Consider the following 20,418-nt stretch of genomic DNA (forward strand, 5'->3'; position numbering starts at 1 on the left):
CAAACGTGCCGTGCCCGGAGCGGGCTCTTCCCCTCCAAACCTGTCCTTTCCTGCCCTTGCTATTTCCAGTGGTAGCTCTGTTCTTCCAGGTGGTCAGGCCGGAAATCTTGCAGAAACAAGCCTTTATTTCCTTGTTTTGCAAATAAATCTGGCTAAATTGGTTGCTTGGGCTCATTTTTGACTCCCCATTTCTGCTGACATCCTAAATGTGATCTCTCTGCCAATCTTACAGCCGCTATCCCAGAGTCCCTTCTCACATGCCCACTGTCACACCTGTCTAGGGGTTGTCGTCACCCTCCCAGGAACTTCAGAGGCTTCCTGACTGGTGTCTGCTTCCATGTGTTTGTGTCCCTCAGGTTGCTGAGCGAGTGCTCCTGCTATGACTCTGCTGAGTGGGTTACCACGCACCCTTCTTCAAAGCCCCCAGGGCTCCTCGTTGGCCTCGGGCCCCATAGCGGCCCTGAAGCCTCTGCATGGTGTGGGTGCTGCTACCCTTTGCCCTCTGAGCTCCTTGCCCTCTTCCTGGCTTGTTCTGTGTCCCTGGCACTTCCCTACCCCCTCATGCTCCCTTGGGGCCTTTGCTTCTCCTTGGAATCCTCTATATAAATAAAGGACAGCGGGGTGCCTGGGTGGCTCAGTTGGTTAAGCGTCTCAGCTCAGGTCATGATCTCTCAGTTCGTGGGTTCAAGCCCTGCGTCGGGCTCTGTGCTGATAGCTCAAAGCCTGGGGCCTGCTTCAGATCTCCCTCTCTCTCTGACCTTTCCCCACTCATGCTCTGTCTTTCTCAAAAATAAATAAACTTGGGGCGCCTGGGTGGCTCAGTTGGTTAAGCGGCCGACTTCGGCTCAGGTCATGATCTCGCGGTCCGTGAGTTTGAGCCCCACGTCGGGCTCTGTGCTGACAGCTCAGAGCCTGGAGCCTGTTTAAGATTCTGTGTCTCCCTCTCTCTGACCCTCCCCCGTTCATGCTTTGTCTCTCTCTGTCTCAAAAATAAATAAACGTAAAAAAAAGTTAAAAAAAAAATAAATAAAAAATAAAGAAAAATAAAGAAAAATAGAAAAATAAAAAAAATAAAGAAAAATAAAGAAAAATAGAGAAGAAAAATAGAGAAGAGTGATTGTATACGTTAATAATATACAATTAATAGTATGTATATGTTGCATACAATTAGTAACATAATGTATGGGTTGTATATAATTAATAATATATACATTGTATACAATTAGTAATGTAATTCCTTCCTCCCTCCCTTCCTCAAGTCCGTCCGGTGTTTGTCTGCCCTCCCTACGATGTCTTACCTCTGACACTACTTCTCTGTCTTCTCTCCTTGGCACTTAGGACAATCTAATATTCTATGTCTTGTGCTGATGGATTTGAAAAATTAACTGGTTCTTGTTCTAGAATATAAATAAACCTTATGAGGATGGGAACTTTGGCCCCTTGGGTCACTGCCGAATCTTAGAACCTCGGAGAACGTCTGCCATGTGGTAGGCGCCCCATAAGATCATAATATTTGTTGGATGAATGGATTGACAACACATTTGAGTGGAATGTGCTATTTTTATAATAGTTAATGTTTATTTTACCATTGTGAGTGTGTGTGTGTGTGTGTGTGTGTGTGTGTGTGTGTGTTTGCTTTCTTTTTTACTTTTAATTATGATAGTTTTAAAACCTGGAGAATAGAGAGGATAGTGTAACAAGTACCCCACATATGCATGATCTAAATTTAACAGTTACTAGTATTTTGCCTTTTTTGCTTCATCTAATTTGGGGGTAAATTACAGACATTGTGACACAGGCACTTTTCTAACATTAAGGACGTACCATTAACATGCCTACTGAACCTGACAGTGAATCTTTGTTCTTTGATACATTCTGTCCATATTCAAATTTCCTCATTGTCTCAAAATGTCTCTTCCAGCTGGATTGTTCAAACCAGACTCTGGTGAAGAGCCACTCATTGTATTTGATCATATCTTCTTCTTCTTCTTGTTATCTTTTTTTGAGAGAGAGAGCGTATGTGTGAGCGCACGCATGGGCGGGAGGGGGGCAGAGGGAGAGACAGAGAATCCCAAACAGTCTCCACACCCAGTGCAGAGCCCAGTGTGGGGCTTGATCCCACGAACCGGGAGATCATGACCTGAGCTGAAATCAAGAGTCCCGACACCTAACAGACTGAGCCACTCAGGCGCCCCTCTTTTTTTTTTAAATCATAAAAACCCACTGAGAATTCCTGGGATGGTGATTATCGCCCCCCATCCTGAAGGGAGGAACCAACACTGTAGGAAATCACTCAGAAGTCACACAGTCCCAACACCTCTGGCCAAAACAAGAAGGAGAAAAATCATTCCCCTGAATATTGGTCAGGCTTTGTTCATCCAAAAAGGCTTGGGAGGACAGACACAGAAGGGACCCTCGCGTGACCCTGGGGGTGGGATGGCGGTGTGCTGGACCCCAAGCTGGCTTCTTCACAAGCTGGGGGAGACACAGATCCACTTCTCTGGGGTTGGAGTTCTTGGTCACCGGGCTCATTTCTTACCCTTGATGAGGCTGTCACTGCCCCAGGGAAAATTTCCATTCTGTAGGTCCAAGACAAGTTTGTCAGTAGTGAGGTAGATACAGTTCTATGATGAAGCCATCATCTGGGAGATGTCCTGGGCTGCCCAGACTTTGTGTGATCTGATACAGCCAGGGTTCCTGCTCACGGCTTCTTCAGGGTGAGCAGGTTGGGGTCAAGGGTTCACACAAGGTTTGGTCTCAACCCCTGTCCCCATCCTTACTCCTCTAGCCCTTCTTTGGGCTGTCAGATCCAAGGTTATGCTCAGATAGCTCATGCCCGGTCCCACGTTGGTCCCCACCTGTGGACCCGCTTGCAGGCAGCTGCTGTATTTGGTCGTATCTTCTACGTCTCTCTTCCTCCAGATGGGGTCTCCCCCTCTTCTCTCACCCCCTCTCTTGCCTTTTTGTCCCCTGTGACACTGACTTGCGGATCACTGTTTTGTGAAATGTCTCACCTTCTGGATTCTTCTGATTCCTTCCTTCCAAAATTGTTGAACTTGTTCCTCTATCCTATGTATTTTCTGTAAACTCAAGTGAGTTTTAGTGGTCTGTTTGAATTGAGTTGAATAATATTTTATCTTTGAAGCTACTTCTCTGTGGCCACGTGCAGCTTTGGGACATACCCTCGTGTTAACAGAGGGGTACTTTTCCTCTTTTGAAAGGCCTAGCATTTGCATGAAGGTAGAATAAGAGCCTGGATCTGTGTTTACTGTGACAATTTGATTTTAATACATTTGGTGTTGACCTCTTGGGCTGATGACTCCCTCGACCCATAGTTCCCTGGTACCCTACCATGGAGGGAGGCCTGTGGGTCCTCCAGGGCCCAAGGGGAAGTTGCAGCCTCCTGGGAGGCTCTAGGACCCCTACTTGTTTCAGGGGTTGAATGGAGAGCTTTGTTCTGGGTTAGGTGGGGTTTCTGGTAGGCTTTACTTCACCGCCCCCCCCATCCCCACCCCCAAGACCCACATTTGGCAAAGAGAAAGCACGTGTTGGGTTTCCCATTATTTTCCCATGTGAAAGTCAGATCTCCCCTGCTGGTGACCTGTCAGTGGCTGGTGGTGATCACCTTGTCCAGGAGAGGAGTTGAAGGTTCTCCAGAGGCAGAGAGCAAATGTCGTTGTCTCCGTGCCTGGTCTTCTGTGACTGCTTTCACCTGGCTTTTTATGGTATTTCCCCAGCTAGGATAATGAATTTCCTTGAGGGGCAAAAGTAGAAAGCTGTAAATTTTCTGCAGAATGTATAGACTAGAGGATTACTAATGAATTCTAGAGCTGGAGAAGACATCTAAGGATTTAGGATATTATGTAGGATAGAAAATTTAATAATGAGCTGTATTTATTTCTTTGGGTCCTGGCTTCTAAACAGTTTACAGGTTACCCTTAAACAATATGGGGATTAGGGGAGCCACCTGCCCCCCAGTGCGGTCAAAAATCCACAGCATATACCTTTTGGCTCCCCCAAAACTTAACTACTGTAGCCTACTGTTGAAGCCTTACTGATCACATAAACAGCCAATTAGCATGTGTTTTGTGTGCTATATGTATTATATACAGTATCTTTACAATAGGGCAAGCTAGAGAAAAGGAAAAATTATTAAGGAAATCGTAAGAAAGGGAAAATACATTTATAGCACCGTACTGCATTATTTTTTTTAAGTTTTATTTGTTTACATTTGTTTACACCCAACGTGGGGCTCTAATTCACAACCCTGAGATTGAGTCGTATGCTCTTCCGACAGAGCCAGCCAAGTGCCCTAGCACTGTATTGTGTTTATCGAAAACAGCCCGCATGTGAGTGGACCCATGCGGTTCATAACCCACGTTGTTCAAGAATCCACTGTATTTTTATAGCGTAAACATACCTCGTGGACTTATTGTCGATTGTGTGGTAGCACAGGTGTTTGGAATATGTTACTTTAGCTCTTACTGGTTGTGATTTAGGAAGTACTTCTATTACCAAAATGGCATTTTAAGGAAAAGCTACCCTCACCGACTGTAAGGCCAAATTATGACCTTTTCATCTCTTTCTTTGTAACACAGGAAATCTGGGATCCTCTTATGCAGTGGCTGGGGAAGCATGTGGATCCTGAAGGAGTAATCAAGTCCAGCAAGCTCTCCCTTAAGTTTCTTTCATCCTACACGCCCAACATAGAAATCACCCCATCTGCTCTACCCGTGGTGACTGACGTGGAGTCCTTCTTATCAGACAATTTTAACTTAGAGATCTACCGACAAAATCTGCAGACAAAGCGACTTGGAAAAGTAATTCTGTTTGCCGAAGTGACGCCCACCACGATGAACCTTCTGGACGGGTGAGTTCTGGCCAGACATCGTGCACCGGCTCAGAGGAGTCTCATTATATCGATTGTTCTGTCTAACCAGTGCTGGGGGAGAAGGGGTAAAGATGACAAAGGAGAGTTCTCATCAACCCATTAGCAAGGTGGGAATACCCTTGTCCTGTCCGAGGTAAAGCGCAGGGAGAAAAATTAAATAACGATTTCCTTGATCACAGATTCGTATTTTAAAGCAGGGGGATTTTGTACATCGTGACCCACTTCCTTTAGTATCAGGCCTTTCAGATGATCCTTGGCGAAAGAACTTTATGAAAAAATGTCTTTAACAGGTGGCATTATTACTCAGGCCATCATTTGATTTTTTGTATTGCTATAGCCAGTGTTAAACATTTAGTTGAAAATGTTTTGCGGGAGCACTAGGATAGCAAATCTGAACGACACGTATGCTGCGTTATCTGGAAACGCAGTGGAGATTTCGTACTTTTGGAAACCTGTTTTGATATGTTCCCATCCAGCACGTTTTGTCGGCACTCTGTCGTCCCATTTGGATGTTCAAGATTTATTCTTCCTGAGTTTTCCTTCTTATTTGTTCCGTCTCGTGGACTTTTTAAAAAAAAAAAGTTTTTATTTAAATTCCAGTTAGTTAACATACGGTTTTGGGTGTACAATGTAGTGATTCAATACTTTCGTACCTCATCCTGTGCTCATCACGACAAGTGCATCCTTAATCCCCATCACCTATTTCCCCCACCCCCCACCCCCCACCCGACCACCCACATGTCCTCTGCAGTTAAGTGTCTGTTTCTTGGTTTGCCTCTCTGTTTTTTTCTCCCCTTTGCTCGTGTTTCATGGACGTTGGTTAAAGGTTAAAAAATGGCAAACAGATGAAAGGATTTTTTTTTTTTAACTCTTAAATTAGTATTAATCAGTACTCTTCTATTGAGATAGTTTAAAACGTAGGCTTATAGAAGGAGTGAATAAGAAAGACATCTTCCCTCAACATGGGACTAAAATTTCAGGAATGTTAAGACTCCAAAAGAACCTTCTAGGCATTTTCTTTCATAGGACTGCACAATTAGATGCATAATTCAATGCAGGGAAATATTTGGGGCTTTCTTAATAATTTCTGGAATTCGGTAATATGTTGATACGGTATGTTGAAATGATACAATACCTTAGTATTTTCTTGACTGTCCTGCTCACACCTACTCCCTTCTCATGGAACTGGCAGTTTTATGTGGGGATAGTATGTAGAGAAAGCACCAGTGTAGTGGAATTGGTAGAGCGAGGCAGGTGTAGTGGGAAGGGGAATATGAGCCATGGTCATGAACAGTTCTTGTTTGCTGTTTTTTCTTGTGTTGTCAGGTACTTTCATTTTTCAGCGTTCCCACCCTCTCCCGCCTCCCCTCCTTCCCAGTTCCCTGTTCTCAGATGAGCAGGAAAAAGCCTGTGTTGGTATATGGAACGATCATTACTTGCCTGTGTGAACTCTGTGATAATCCTTTGTTACTCAAGAGAACACTATATTGAAAATATTGAAAAGGTGACCTATTATTATTATATTTTCCAAATAAAAAATCAGACATAGTACTTAAGATAAGGTTTGGAGAGATTAAATTTAAATAGAAAAATATTGGCACGTCTTGTCTGTTTTTGTTGGACAATCAGCGAAGAATATTTTATGTTGGGATGATCTTGAATTAGTGGAATGACGGCCTCTGAGCTTCTATAGCGGGCAGTGCATTACTAAGAGGGCTCTGAGCCCTTTCGAGTGGATGGACTGTGTCTCCTGTGTAATCAGATGGTTGGGTTTCTTTATACCCTGGTGAGCATGTGTTTTAGGATAGAAGAAAAATGCCATGTAAATACACCTGCTTTAGTGCCCTTGGATCTTGGTAAGTTCCTTTTTGATATTGAACTTTTGTTTTTTGTTTTTGTTTTTGTTTTTTAATTCTGTCTTAAGCAACTCGGGTCTGTAAAAATGTGTAGGTGAGCTCAACAGTAGTGGAGTCAGAACCTTCTGGAGGATAGTTTTTATCTTTACCAAGGAAAAAGAATATTTTGACCTTTCCGAGGGCATTTGGGAAGCTTCTTTGTTTCTTTTCTTGTCTGGTCTCTGTAGAGCACAGAGAATGAAATGGCTTTGATGATTAATGATTAATCCCTCCGCCTGGCACAGAGCGGATATTGAATAAATAAATAGTGGCTGCTCCGTGTATCTTACAGATGTCTTCTTCCACTGCTCGTGTGGGTCCCGTCCTAACACTAACAGATAAAGTTACTCACTGCAGCCTCGTGAGTCAGCAAGCCCGGTGAGAAGTTCCTGGGGGTGGGGTGGATGGACTGTAGCCTTTTTTAGGAGAAGGACTTTGAAGTGGTCACCTTGGTGTCAGAAACTCAGTTGTGCACAAAGGGACCATGAGATAGATACGTGAAATATATGGCTTATCACTCTCTGAGAGTAAGACCGAGACCATTTCTGTAGCTAATACTCTATTTGATCCCACGTGGGCCGTCCTCATGGAAGCACAGTCTATGGTCGTGGTAATAATAATAATAATAATAATAATAATAGCAACTAACATGTATTAGAAGCTTTTATCTTCCAGCCACTGGTGCTGCGTATGTTACACATATCCATCAATTTCATACGTCATCTTTTAGTGCCTAGGGCCATCAGAGTCAAACTCTAGTATCACACCAGCATGTAGGAAGCTACGTATCACAATTTACTGAATTGCTCCTGTGGACTGACCACGTCAACAAGTCCAGGGCAAGAAGACTTTTCAAAACTGTGGCCTGGGTTTGAACTCTGTGTGTGCCTCTCTCTTTACATCTGTTACCTCTGTGGCTCTTTCCTTATAGTCTGGAATAGAAGTAAAATGTAAATTAGATACTCTTTATTATAAGGTTTCTCAAATCCTTTTTCTGTGCCCCTCCTCACCCACGGTGACTTATAGCAGCTAAAAATTGGGAGTTCTCTTCCCGAGAAGGGAGGGGGAAAGGACGCAGTGGGGAACAGCCAGCAATTTCTGCCACAGTCCCAAATATCTGTGTTGCACCTTTTTCCCTGTTTCCAAAACTCTCGCCCCCTCTTCCAGGAAGATAGCCCTGCCAGTCTACTTGTTTATTTCCTCTCGAGCAGATTCAGGATCTCTGGGGATGGAGTCTTCTTACTCAGGGCTGGACGTGGCTCCCTGAGGTCTGGCGGTCTGCTAGTTAAAACAGACGTGTTCTCAAGGGCACCTGGCTCAGTTGATTAGGCTTTTGACTCTTGATTTCAGCTCAGGTCATAATCTCACAGTTTTGTGAGTTCGAGCCCCGCATTGAGCATGGAGCCTGCTTGGGATTCTCTCTCTCCCTCTCTCTCTCTGCCCCCTACCCCACTCACACCCTGTCTGTCTCTCTGTCTCTCTCCCTCAAAAAAATAAATAAATAAAAACTAAACTACAAAAACCCCCAAACCACAAACGCAGGCATGTTCTGTGTCCCCAGCATGCCTGTGCACTGTGCTGCTGTGGGTGAAGTGGCGACCACGGAGTACCCTAGGCGGAGAGAGGAAAGACTCCCTGAGCTGGCGGTAGGCAGGTTTCCCGGCTGTGTCTGGCAGCCCTGGTTCTGTTCTCCAGGAAGGTCTCTCTCGCCTGGTGTGCGTGGGGTCATGGCTTTGCCTCTTGGGGAGGTCTTAACTGCACCACGTCTGAGATGTGCATCAGAGGGGCTGGGCGTATGGCATCCACTGTCTATGAGGGTTTGGGCTCTGGGTATTGTTTTGAGGGTGAACAATCACAGCCTTTTCTAGGTCAGCCTTATGGTTTCCATGGAGATAGAAGTTTCTAAAGACTTTAGTAGGCCTCTGATGGTTCCGTGTGACTAACCGTCAATGATCTTATCAGGACAGAGTGTTTCAGTCTAAAAACTCTGGTCTTTCAAAGGCCTCGATACTCTGCTCATCCCCTTCTCTCCCAGTTAGATGGTGGCTCCCGTGGCTGAATGAAACGGTGGCTTGGATGAAAAAAGGCCAGGCCCTCCATGACATCTTTGGCACGAGGCTCCAGGCTGTCTTTGCCGAAGCACCTGTCTTAGCACCTACTGGGGCTGGCGAGACAGCCCCATAGGCTCCATCGTAGATTGCTGGTTGCCAACCGAGAGCCCCTCTTATCAGGTCTCTTTTCTTCTGCATCCTTTGAGGTCAGTTAGCTCTAGTGGAGATCATTTCTCTTTTGGTGAACTTTGCCGAGGGTGTCAGGAAGGACTGACAAACACTGACATTGTACATTTTCAGAGTTCTTTATTGCAATGGTACAGCTTCTAACAGGTGCATGGTCTTCTTCCCAAGCTATAGAAAGCCAGGCCTCTATTGAATGCTTTTTCTTTTTAAGTTTATTTATTTTGAGAGAGAGAGAGAGAGAGGGAGAGCGCGAGAGCGCAAACAGGGGAGGGGCAGAGAGAGAGAGGGACAGAGAGAGAATCCCAAGCAAGCTCCGCACTGTCAACACAGAGCCTGAGGTAGGGCTCGAACCCATGAATCGTGAGATCATGACCTGAGCTGAAGTCAGACGCCCCTCTTTTGAGTGCTTTGCTACTGTGTGACGACAGTGGTCTCCAGTTATGAGCCCCTGAGACCCATTTCTCTCCAGCTGCTCCCTGCCTCGGTCCTCCACGTTAGACTGCAGTTTTAGGCCTTCTTTTTGGGACAAGTGTAAATCCAAACCCTGGGGCACACCCTATTCAGGTACCAATTTCTCGGTCACTTAGGATTAGACAGATATTTCCAAATTAAAGTGTTTCAAGCAGGATTGAAGTTTATTTCTCTGTCCTATAGGTGAGGTAGGCTGAGACAGGCAGCCCAGGGGTGGTCAGTGTGTGGCCCACAGTGTCAGGGATGCAAGTGAGTTGCACTGTCACCCTCAGCAAGGGGTCTAAGAGCAGCCCAGGCATTTATGTTCTTGTTCTAGCCAGTAAGCAGGAGGATGTGTATGGAGGGTGTGCCTCACTCTTTATGGACTCTTCCCAGAAATCGCTCATGACATTTTTGTTTATACTCTAGGGCTAGGATCTAGGCACATGACCATATCTACCTGCAAAGAAGGTGAGGAAATTAATATGGTCTTTATACTCAGTATCCATGAATCCACTGCAAATCAGGGTCCTTGTGCTAGGGAGGAATGGAGACTAGATATCAGAGAACAATTAGAAGTCTTTGTCCCAGGCATGGACTTTTTATTTGTCAGACTACTAAGAAAAATAGCTGGGGGCCTTTAAGTTGTATCCACATGAGGATAGCCCCAGTGTCTATAAGGTTTGAAATCATCGGTGAAAATAATTTATTTGAGTAGTAACACCAGTTCTTTTTGATTGCTTACTCAATGCCATTAGAGGTATTTTTCTTATGTTACTAGTGTAAATCTAGGACGATTTGGAAATTTCTCTTCTGACAGCTATTTTGGAGGGCATTGCACTTTCTTCTTTGACTGCAAACCCAGTGAAATGACCGTGGCCCTGACACAGACACTGAAAGCTTTCATTTGACCTCAGGGTATGAAATCAGGCTGGTCCAAAGGCCATGAACCCCTGCCACCTTCACCTCCTTCCTGTAACCTGTGAAATTTATTTTATTTTATTTTATTTTATTTTATTTTATTTTATTTTATTCATTTCATTTATTTAATTTAATTTATTTTATTTATTTCATTTTATTAATTTAATTTAATTTTATCTTCTTTTATCTTTTTAAATGTCTATTTTTTTATTTTTATTTTATTTTATTTTTTATTTTTTAATATATGAAATTTACTGTCAAATTGGTTTCTAAATGTCTATTTATTTTAAGAGAGAGAGAGAACAAGCGAGCAGGAGAAGGGCAGAGGGAGAGAGAAAGATCCCAAGGAGGCTGCATACTGTTAGTACAGAGTCCGACACGAGGCTTGAACCCACAAACCACAAGGTCATGACCCGAGCCTAAACCAAGAGCTGGTCTCTTAACCGACTGAGCCACCCAGGAGCCCTTAACCTTTGAATTTTAAAGGTGTGTTAATGGACAGCTGGGTGGCTCAGTCGGTTGAGCATCTGACTTGGGCTCAGGTCATGATCTTTACGGTTCTTCGGTTAGAGCCCCGCATCGGGCTCTGTGCTGACAGCTCGGAGCCTGGAGCCTGCTTTGGATTCTGTGTCTCCCTCTCTCTCTGTCCTTCCCCACTAGTGCTTGCGCACGCGCTCTCTCTCTCTCTCTGTCTTTTTCTCTCTCAAATAAATAAACATTAAAAAAATAAGAAAAAATAAATAAAGGTATATTAGTAATTCAGTAGAGGGCGGGGAGCTCTGGAGAAAGGGAGTAACCAGGGGAGATAAGGGGGCTGCTTGCTAACAATAAAATCAAGACAATTGAAGGGCTTGTGGGCTTCCCTCTCCAAAAATAAAAAGTGAAAGCCATGTCCGTGAGCGATGTTCCCCCAAAAGTCTGACTTGGCTGAGCTACCCATCCAGTCTGGTTAGAATAGATAATTTCACCCTGTAACCCCTGCTCCAGTCATTTTCTTGGGCATGTGTTTCTGACCATGACATGTATTTTCTACTCTATTGTCAGGGTAACCTTTTAGATGTGATGCTGGTGTTGATTGCCTTTAGACACCTTTCTTTTTCTTTCTGCCCTATTTCCTGGTAGGTTTCCCTGTGACCAGTTAGCTCAGCTTGTTGGATAGAGTCCCCAGGGCGTGGATTCGGTACTCTGTCTGGCCCAGTGAACTTTATTGTGTCCCATAGTCACATCCTACAGCTACGCACCACAGAAGCCGTTTGCAAATGTGAGCTCTTGGTGGTGGTGGGGTCTACGCAAGGGGGTATGGCAGGCCACTGAATCCATCGCCACTGCTGGGAGAAACACTTCCAAGTGGCGTGGTCGGGGTGCCACACTCTGTCTAATCTGATAAGTGATGATTGGCCCTCTGCTGTGGGGAAGGTGTTAGGCCTAGACCATGGAGCACAGAGCTTGGGGGTAGCTGAGTTGTGATCATTTTGGAACTGCCACTTATTAGACTTTGACTTGTGTCATCTTTTTGATGACTTTTACCAGGTCATTTGAGATATTGAAATAACTCACGTGTGAAGCCACAGTTTATGGAGTGGTAGATGAGGACAGACTTGTTCATACTGATTTCCTCTGCATACTTCTATATCCTCAATAAACTGGTCAAGGGTGGGCTCTTTTATTTGCAAAGGATAATACGGATTTCCTTATTAAATAAGTTTATTTTCTTAGTATTGTTTTAGGCCCTTGATTTCTCAGAGGCATAAGTTTGGCCTTCATCATTGATGGAATAAGCATTTATGGAGTGCCTTCTATATGCCAGGCACTCTGTTAGGCCCTGGAGGGAGAGTGATGGGGAAGGAACTACCCAGCCCTTCCAGTGCATCGGAAGAATCAGATGCCCGTGCTGTTCAGTTCACACAAGCCGCGTGTGCCCTTCTTGTTCTGAGAGCTGGGAGTTTGGGCAGAGAGAAGTGGGTGCGGTAGATGATGTGATGTAGGGAAGGCAGTAGACCGGTCACTGAATTGTTTTTGAGCAGGTACTATGTGTCGGGCATCATTCCTGCTACCACAGATCTCCGGGTCTGGTAGGGGAAGATGCTGGCACTGAAGATTTTGTCACCAGGTAGCTCTGTACCCTTGGCAGTGTTCCTGCCCTGGTTCTTGCTTTCCTCAGCTGTGAGGTCTGGGCCGCTGGACGCTCCCTCCATGTGAGCAGACTCGATCGGGCCATCTTCCCGAGTCTGCCCTTTCCACCAGCCAGCCTTTCTGTCTTTCCGTAACCTCCAGTGCCTTTAGAGGGCTGAAGTGGTTTTGCGAGTTGGGCTCCCGTCGTTTGAGAAAACTTTGTATGGGAGACCATTGCCTTTCTACGGGCAAAGGGAATGAAAAGGAAAAATCATCCTATAACATAGTTTTTGCAGACATTTGGGGGAAATCGCATTGCGGAGAATGGCCACCATCATTTGAGAAGGTATTTTTGTTTCGGAGTTTGGGGCCAATCCCAGCTTTTTGCCTCTGTGCGTGTGTGTCTCCTCAGTCCCAAACGTCTCTTCCCCCTTTTCTGCTCTTCTGGTTCTGCTCCCCTAACTTGCTTTCCTGCACACCCTCCTCCCCTGAAGTCGAGGCCTGAGAGACAGAAATTGGGCTGGAACTAATTTAATGGCTGAGTGACCTCACAGTAGAGAAACAGCCGGATCCTAATAGGGGTCTTTGTCTACATTTCCACCCTGGCTGGTAGCATGCCCGTCAAGAGTCAAGCTAGAGACACAGGTGGAAGCGATTAGACCTGTCATAAGGTTTGAAAAATTGATTCTGGAGGCGAAGTGAATAGATTGAACTTGACAGTGTTGTCCTAAAGATTCTAAGGGAAAATTCTGTAGTTTAATTTGAAATCCCTTGATTATTCATTAGTTTTCCAGATGGCTTTTGTTGATGTTTTACATATTAATGCCTGTATTGTGTTATTGGTGTACTCTTAATGTGCACGTAGGTAACGAGCAAAGAATAAATACGTGGTAAGTGTCCCAAATTAATGGGATGTTGGTGTAATCGTGAAGTAAAGGGTTTTTAAAAAGTTGATTGCTTTGGAATAATTACTCTGAGCTCTTTTATGGGCCGGTTTGGTGCTTTTAAAGTGGAAATTATTGAGGAATTTTAAAGAAACCTTCATTTTAATGTTTACTTCTAAACTAAGGTTTAGAACAGAACTCCAGCCTTTGACTCTGGAGGTCATGACTGAAGGGCTGTTCTGGCAAGTTCTCCATCAAATGCTTCCCCCCCCCCCCCCCGCCCCCAGTTCAACACCTGAATAAGTTAACCTTTCATGTGCCAAGCTCCTGGAAGTGAACTATGAAGTGGCCTATTATTTTCCAGAGATGCCTCCCCATCAGTTTTTAGTGTTTGAGAATGTCTACTTTCACGTTCTGTAACTGATTTTTTCAGGCAGGGTAAACTTATTGTGAGGTTTGACATTTTACGGTGGTTACGGTGCGTTCTGTGTAGATGGCGTTTTCATTGGAATTGGACCTTCTTTGACTCTCTCTCCTCGTTCAACCACATTTAACTGTCCGACGACCTGAAGCGTCCCAGGTCTTACTGTGCGGGAGAGTGAGGGTGAGTGTAGCCGTCAGGCCGATGCCTTGTGAGCAGCCAACAAAGGACAGGCTGCCCAGCCGTGACGGCGGTTCTGCTGTGCCCGGCACACGGGGGAGGTTCTTCCTCTGGAACCTTCTTCCAAACACACAGCACAGTCCTTTGCATGTTCTCAGTGGTAGTGGTCTCACTCTTTTGAGAGTATACCAGGCTTTTAGCAAAAACAAAACAAAACAAAAAACAACAAAACAAGGTGTACCCCTTGTGCGCAGTATTTGCAAAAACAACTAGTTCCCGTGGCTCACTCGTTTCTCCCTTCCTTCCCTCCTTCCTTCCTTCCTTCCTTCCTTCCTTCCTTGGGTATTTATTTATTTAAATTGATTTATTTTTAAGAGAGAGAGACAGAGCATGAGAGGGGCAGAGAGAGAGGGAGACACAGAATCTGAAGCAGGCTTCAGGCTCTGAGCTGTCAGCACAGAGCCTGACGTGGGGCTCGAACAAACTGTGAGATCGTGACCTGAGCCTAAGTCAGATGCTTAACTGACTGAGCTACCCAGGCCCCCCCCCCCCCACCATTTTCCCCCCACTCATTTCTAGTTACTGAGGATAGACTCTTGGTTTGACCTAAGGGCTTAGATCTCGGGATGGGATATTACTGTCCTGGGTTGGGATTCCAGTTCTGCCTTTTACTATTTGAGTGACCTTGGGTAAATCAGAGACCATTCAAGCCTCCACTTCCTTATCCATATGATGTAGCTGGTAATAGTCTCTGCTTTCTTCTTCTTCTTCTTTTTAAATTCAGTCGCTCAACTAATTTGTCTTCAGCACCAGCCATGTGCAGGCCTTCGGGGTAGGCTCTGGGATCCAGTGGGGAGAGGCAGCAGTCATGCGAGACCTTCCTTCCAGGAGCCTGCATCCACCCCACTATCTGAGGAGGATGTACTGAGATATGTCTGCAAAGCTGTCTGTACAGAGCTTATAGTTTTGAAAAATTTTTAATGTTTATTTATTTTTGAGAGAGAGAGAGAGCGCGAGTGAGCAGGGGAGGGGCAGAGAGAAAGGGAGGCAGAATCTGAAGCAGGCTCCAGGCTCTGAGCTGTCAGCACAGAACCTGATGCGGGACTCGAACTCACGAGCCATGAGATCATGACCTGAGCTGAAGTGAGCCACCCAGGTCCCCCATCAGCACAGAGCTTATATTGACTGCACTGTCACTATCATTTAAACTTCGGTGTAATCCTTTTTTTTTTTTTTTTCTCTTTTTGACCTTCATCAAGCCTTCTTCAATGGCAGTGTGTGCGTGTCCATGAAACAAATCAACATTGTCTTCACCCCAGATTGTAATATGTGTTTTCTTGGGGTGGAGTTTTTGTTGAAGGTTTTGGCAGTTTTTTCTCATCAGACAAGAAGCATGATGGCTCATCACGAGTTACTATTTTGCCAAAAATGTGTTATTTTAGTCCAGCTTTTCTTGAAAGATGAGAAAACATAGTCGGTTGTCCATGTTTGTGTTGCCCTTAAAATATGCAGAACGAGTTCCCTTTCTTTTTTTTTTTTTTTTTATCAAGCTTTCTCTATTTTAAAATGTTAATAATTTATCATTTTCTTAGGCAACAGCAATCATTTGGAAAAAGCTGGAACGTCTCCCCTTGGAACATTTTCGTTGGTCCCACGGATATGCCTTGTGCATAGCCATGATATGCGCATCTCTTCCTTGAGCCCCTGAACCTCTTGTACCAGTTAGAAGTGCTTGTGTTTGATGATGCTTCGCTGTCTTCAATTGCTTGAGACATCTCAGATACTTCTTACCCCGCAGAGTTGCTCAACTGTATGCAGCACTTGATATTCATTTTGTCAGATGCCTCTGTTCCGTTCGAATGAGTAATAAAATACCACCAAGGGTAATAAAGCCAAGTTTGCGGTTGGGAAAGGCCTTCACTAAGATGGTGATAGGGAACTCCCTAGGCTTGTTTTTTCCCCGGTTCAGATACATCTTAGAGGGAAAGCCGAGGGTTAACTACAGTTGAGAAGCGAGCCGCGTCCCGTGGTGGTTGGGACTGTTTTTTCTCTCAGTTATTGAGGGCAGAGGAGTTATTTCTTAGCGACAGGGCCGTGTACATGCCCTGGGCGGCCCAGAGGGGGCGGATGAGCAATCTGGCTTACACTGGCCAGGGCATCATGGGTACCGACAGCATCTCAGGTCTCGGAGCGTCGTTGGCGAATTCCATGACTTCCCATCTGAAAATGAGCAAAGTGTAGTGATATCCACTCATGGGAATGCTGCCCATGTTGAAAGGGCCAAAGGGAGTTAGTGAAATGCGGAGCCCTGTGCTCAGTCTCTGACGTGAGTGGGTGGTGAGTGCTGGTTCCGTCTCCTCTTTGTCTGCCTTCTAACATGGGTGCTTTCTCCAGATGGAGACGTCTGATGGCCACCTGCTTGGAAACTGCAGAAATGAACCCTGAGAATATGTTCCAAGGTTCTGATGCAGTAAAAAGTGTACGATAAGAAAACACCATTTTAATTTTTTTTAATGTTTATTTATTTTTGAGAGAGAGAGAGAGAGACCCCAAATGTGATTGGGGGAGGAGCAGAGAGAGAGGGGACACAGAATCTGAAGCAGGCTCCAGGCTCTGAGCTGTCAGCAGAGAGCCTGACGCAGGGTCCTCATTCACAAACCATGAGATCATGACCTGAGCCAAAGTCGGATGCTCAACTGACTGAGTCACCCAGGCGCCCCAGAAAACAGCATTTTAAAAACTTGGTTAGGTGACAACATGAATAAGGACATCGTGCTGAGGGAGAGAAGGGAGAAAAAGATCAGTACTGTGTGATATAACGTATATGTGGAATCTAAAAAAGCCAGGCTCGTTAAAAACAGAGTTAAATGGTGGTTACCAGGGAATGAGGGGTGGGAGACTTGCACAGATGTTGTTTAAGGGACAAACTTGCAGGGCGTCTGGGTGGCTCAGTTGGTTGAGCGTCTGGCTTTGGCTCAGGTCGTGATCTCACATCACAGTTCGTGGGTTTGTGCCCTGGGTTGGGCTCTGTGCTGACAGTTCAGAGTCTGGAGCCTGCTTTGGATTCTGTGTCTCCCTTTCTCTCTGCTCCTCCCCTGCTTGTTCTCTCTCTCTCTCTCTCTCTCTCTCTCTCTCTCTCTCTCAAAAATAAATAAACATTTAAAAAAAAGGTACAAATTTGCGACAAGTAGTCCCCAAGCCCTCAAATAAGTCCTCATGCTCTAATGCCTGGCACGGTGAATATCGACAACAGTATCACATAACCGCCAAACTTGCTTAGAGACTTAGAACCTAATTATTCCAACTGCTAAAAAGAAATGATAAGTAATGGGATAGAGGGGCCGACTATTGCTGCAATAGCCGTCATGTTACAATATCTAATTGTATCAAATTCACATCTACATGTTAAATTTGTACAATAATAGGCTTCAATTAAAAAAGTAAAAAACTCTCAATGCAAAAAAAGGTAACTCTCAGTTTGTGAGTTAACATTAGTTTCTGAGTGGAAAAATTTTAAATCTTCTTAGAATTTGGTGTTCATGACGGCCCAAGTATGGCCACTTGCCTGTATACACGTGCAGAGGTAGAGGCTGAGCTGCGGATTAAAACACTGGTTAAAATGTGTTAGGTGAGGGGCTCCTGGTTGGCTCAGTTGGTTAAACGTCCGACTTCAGCTCAGGTCATGATCTTGTGGTTTGTGAGTTCGAGCCCCCGTTGGGCTCACTGCTGTCAGCCTGTCAGTGCAGAGCCCGTTTTAGATCCTCGGTCTTTCTCTCTGCCCTTCCCCTGCTCGCTCTCTCTCTCTCTCTCTCTCTCTCTCTCTTTCTCTCTCTCTCTCAAAAATAAAAAATTAAAAAAATTTAAAAAAATGTGTTAGGTGACCAAGCAGATATTTTTCCTTTGCCTTGTTCTGCATCCCTCTCTATCATTTGCATTTCCATTTCTCCCTTGACGTTGCTGTGTGACTCACTTAGAAAAACTTTGGTTTTTCTTGCACGTAAAACACTTACCTGCTTTGGAGGGGAGGGTTGATTTGCTTTCATCCGCCCCTTGAAAATCCTTTACACACCCACCGTTTATCTGCACACACTCGGAGCTCTGCTGTGCCTTTGTTTCTGCTTTTTGTTTTGGAGAGAAGCATGTTCTATTTCTGCATGAGGGGTATTCCGTCACTCTGAGACCCAGACGCCACATTTTTTCTGCATTGCACAAGGGGTCATTCATCATTTTCATTTTTTGTTTGGCTCTCCCACCAGAGTATTCAAATTAGCGAGAAGGAAAATGATGAAGTCATTGCCTGGCAGAGAAGTGTTTTCTCGGGATGTGGGAAGGGGTGGAGGAGACAAGAGAAGAGGAAGGGATTATGAGGAGGTCTGTACCTTACCTCTTTTTTCTGGCCTTTGGTTTCAGAGGTCACCTGGATGCTAATGTCATTTTCACAGTTTAAAACTGTGTAATATGTGAACAGAATTCACCCAAAAATGCAACTACATGGTGGGATGGCAGTGTCAGTGACCTTGGAAACTTAGGCTGTCTTTTTTTAAATTTACATCCAAGTTAGTTAGCATATAGTACAATAATGATTTCGGGAGTAGAATCCAATGATTCATCCCTTACGTATAAAGCCCAGTGCTCATCCCAACAAGTGTCCTGCTTAATGCTCCTTACCCATTTGGCCCATCCCTCCACCCACAACCCCTCCAGCAACCCTCAGTTTGTTCTCTGTATTTAAGTCTCTTATGTTTTGTCCCCCTTCCAGTTTTTATATTATATTACTTCCCTTCCCTTATGTTCAATCTATTTTGTATCTTAAATTCCACATTGAGTGAACTCATATGATATTTGTCTTTCTCTGACTAATTTTGCTTAGCATAATACCCCCTAGTTCCATCCACGTAGTTGCAAATGGCAAGATTTCATTCTTTTTGATTGCTGAGTAATACTCCATTGTGTGTGTGTGTGTGTGTGTGTGTGTGTGTGTGTGTGTGTGTGTTTACCACATCTTCTTTATCCATTCATCCATCGATGGACATTTGGGCTCCTTCCAGACGTTGGCTATTGTCGATAGGGCTGCTATAAACACGGGGTGCATGTGCCCCTTCGAAACAGCACACCTGTATCCCTTGGGAAAATACCTAGTGGTACAATTGCTGGGTTGTAGGGTAGTTCTATTTTTAACTTTTTGAGGAAGCTCCATACTGTTTTCCAGAGTGGCTGCACCAGTTTGCATTCCCACCAACAGTGCAAAAGAGATCCTCTTTCTCCGCATCCTCACCAACATCTGTTGTTTAGGCTGTAATTTTATCTGTGTCGTTCTCACACACCAGCTGTGTGATGTTGGGTGAACCACCCAAATTCCCTGGATGTGTTTCCTTATCTGTAACTTGAGAAGGCTGTACTAGATTGGTGGCTTAATTATATATACATTTTTTAAGCAGTAAAGCCCCTTTTTACATAAACTACCCCACTGTACAGATGAGGCTAGGAAGCCTTCTCAGAGCCCAGGCTCCTCAGGGCATGGGTGTCAAGACCACTGGCCAAGAAAGTGCCCAAGGTCCTGCCATCTGGACACTCAGCACAGCTGACTGGGATGGTTGTATCTTAATAGCAGGCTGAGTGGTTGACTGGATTATTTCTTTTTATACTCTGCCTTGTTCCAAGAGGATCTAAGGTAATGGGGATTTAAGGTTATCTGTTATGAGATAAGTTCTTTCTCCTCCTGTGGGTGTGCTGTATAACCCAAATGGATTACACTGTGTTTCTGTGGTTGTTATTATATGACATGTCAAAGCTGTATGCATATTATTCATAAAACTCAGCACCATTTGGAGTTTCCCCGACGTCCCCAGATTAACAATGAGGACTGAGTAACTGTGGTTCCCTTCTGGAACCCAGGGAAACCTGTGTGGGTCCCCTGCCCCTGTTAAGCTGAATAGCTCTTGTCTTCAGGAGTGATTATCCAGTGGTTACTCAGATGTCTCTAGTTACAGAGCAGTGATGTCTGAGAGGAAAAATTTCTGCTGGTGTAGCTTGGGTTTCAAACACCCAGACGCCGAGAGGGGATGACACCATGGTGTAAAGATCTCAGCTTTGGTAGGGAGTGCCCCTCAGTTCCCGAACCCTTTAGGGAGTGTTCTGGGAGGGGATGTAGGGGATGTGGATTGGGGAGAGCTGTGGTGGAAATATGGGTGGGGGAGTTGGGGTGGGTGCATGGTTGTCTTGTATGAGGTCTTAGTCAACATCTCATCTCATCTCATCTCATCTCATCTCATCTCATCTCATCTCATCGTTTATTCATTTTTGAGAGACAGAGAGACACAGAGCATGAGCTGGGGAGGGGCAGAGAGAGAGAGAAGGACACAGAATCTGAAGAGGGCTCCAGGCTCTGAATTGTCAGCACAGAACCTGACACGGGGCTCGAACCCAT

General features: G+C 44.9%; 1 protein-coding gene across 4 annotated transcripts in view; it reads left to right on the forward strand.

Annotated features, from left to right (window-relative positions):
* Window positions 1–20,418, forward strand: part of HLCS (holocarboxylase synthetase) — a 227,519-nt gene that overhangs the window by 67,913 nt on the left and 139,188 nt on the right. For all 4 annotated transcript variants that reach the window (XM_049627890.1, XM_049627891.1, XM_049627888.1 and 1 more), the window contains one exon: window positions 4,599–4,870. In XM_049627890.1, the coding sequence (XP_049483847.1) occupies window positions 4,599–4,870 (272 nt within the window). The remainder of the gene's footprint in view (window positions 1–4,598; window positions 4,871–20,418) is intronic.

The sequence above is a fragment of the Panthera uncia genome, chromosome C2 (assembly GCF_023721935.1).
Source record: "Panthera uncia isolate 11264 chromosome C2, Puncia_PCG_1.0, whole genome shotgun sequence".
Lineage (NCBI taxonomy): Eukaryota > Metazoa > Chordata > Mammalia > Carnivora > Felidae > Panthera > Panthera uncia.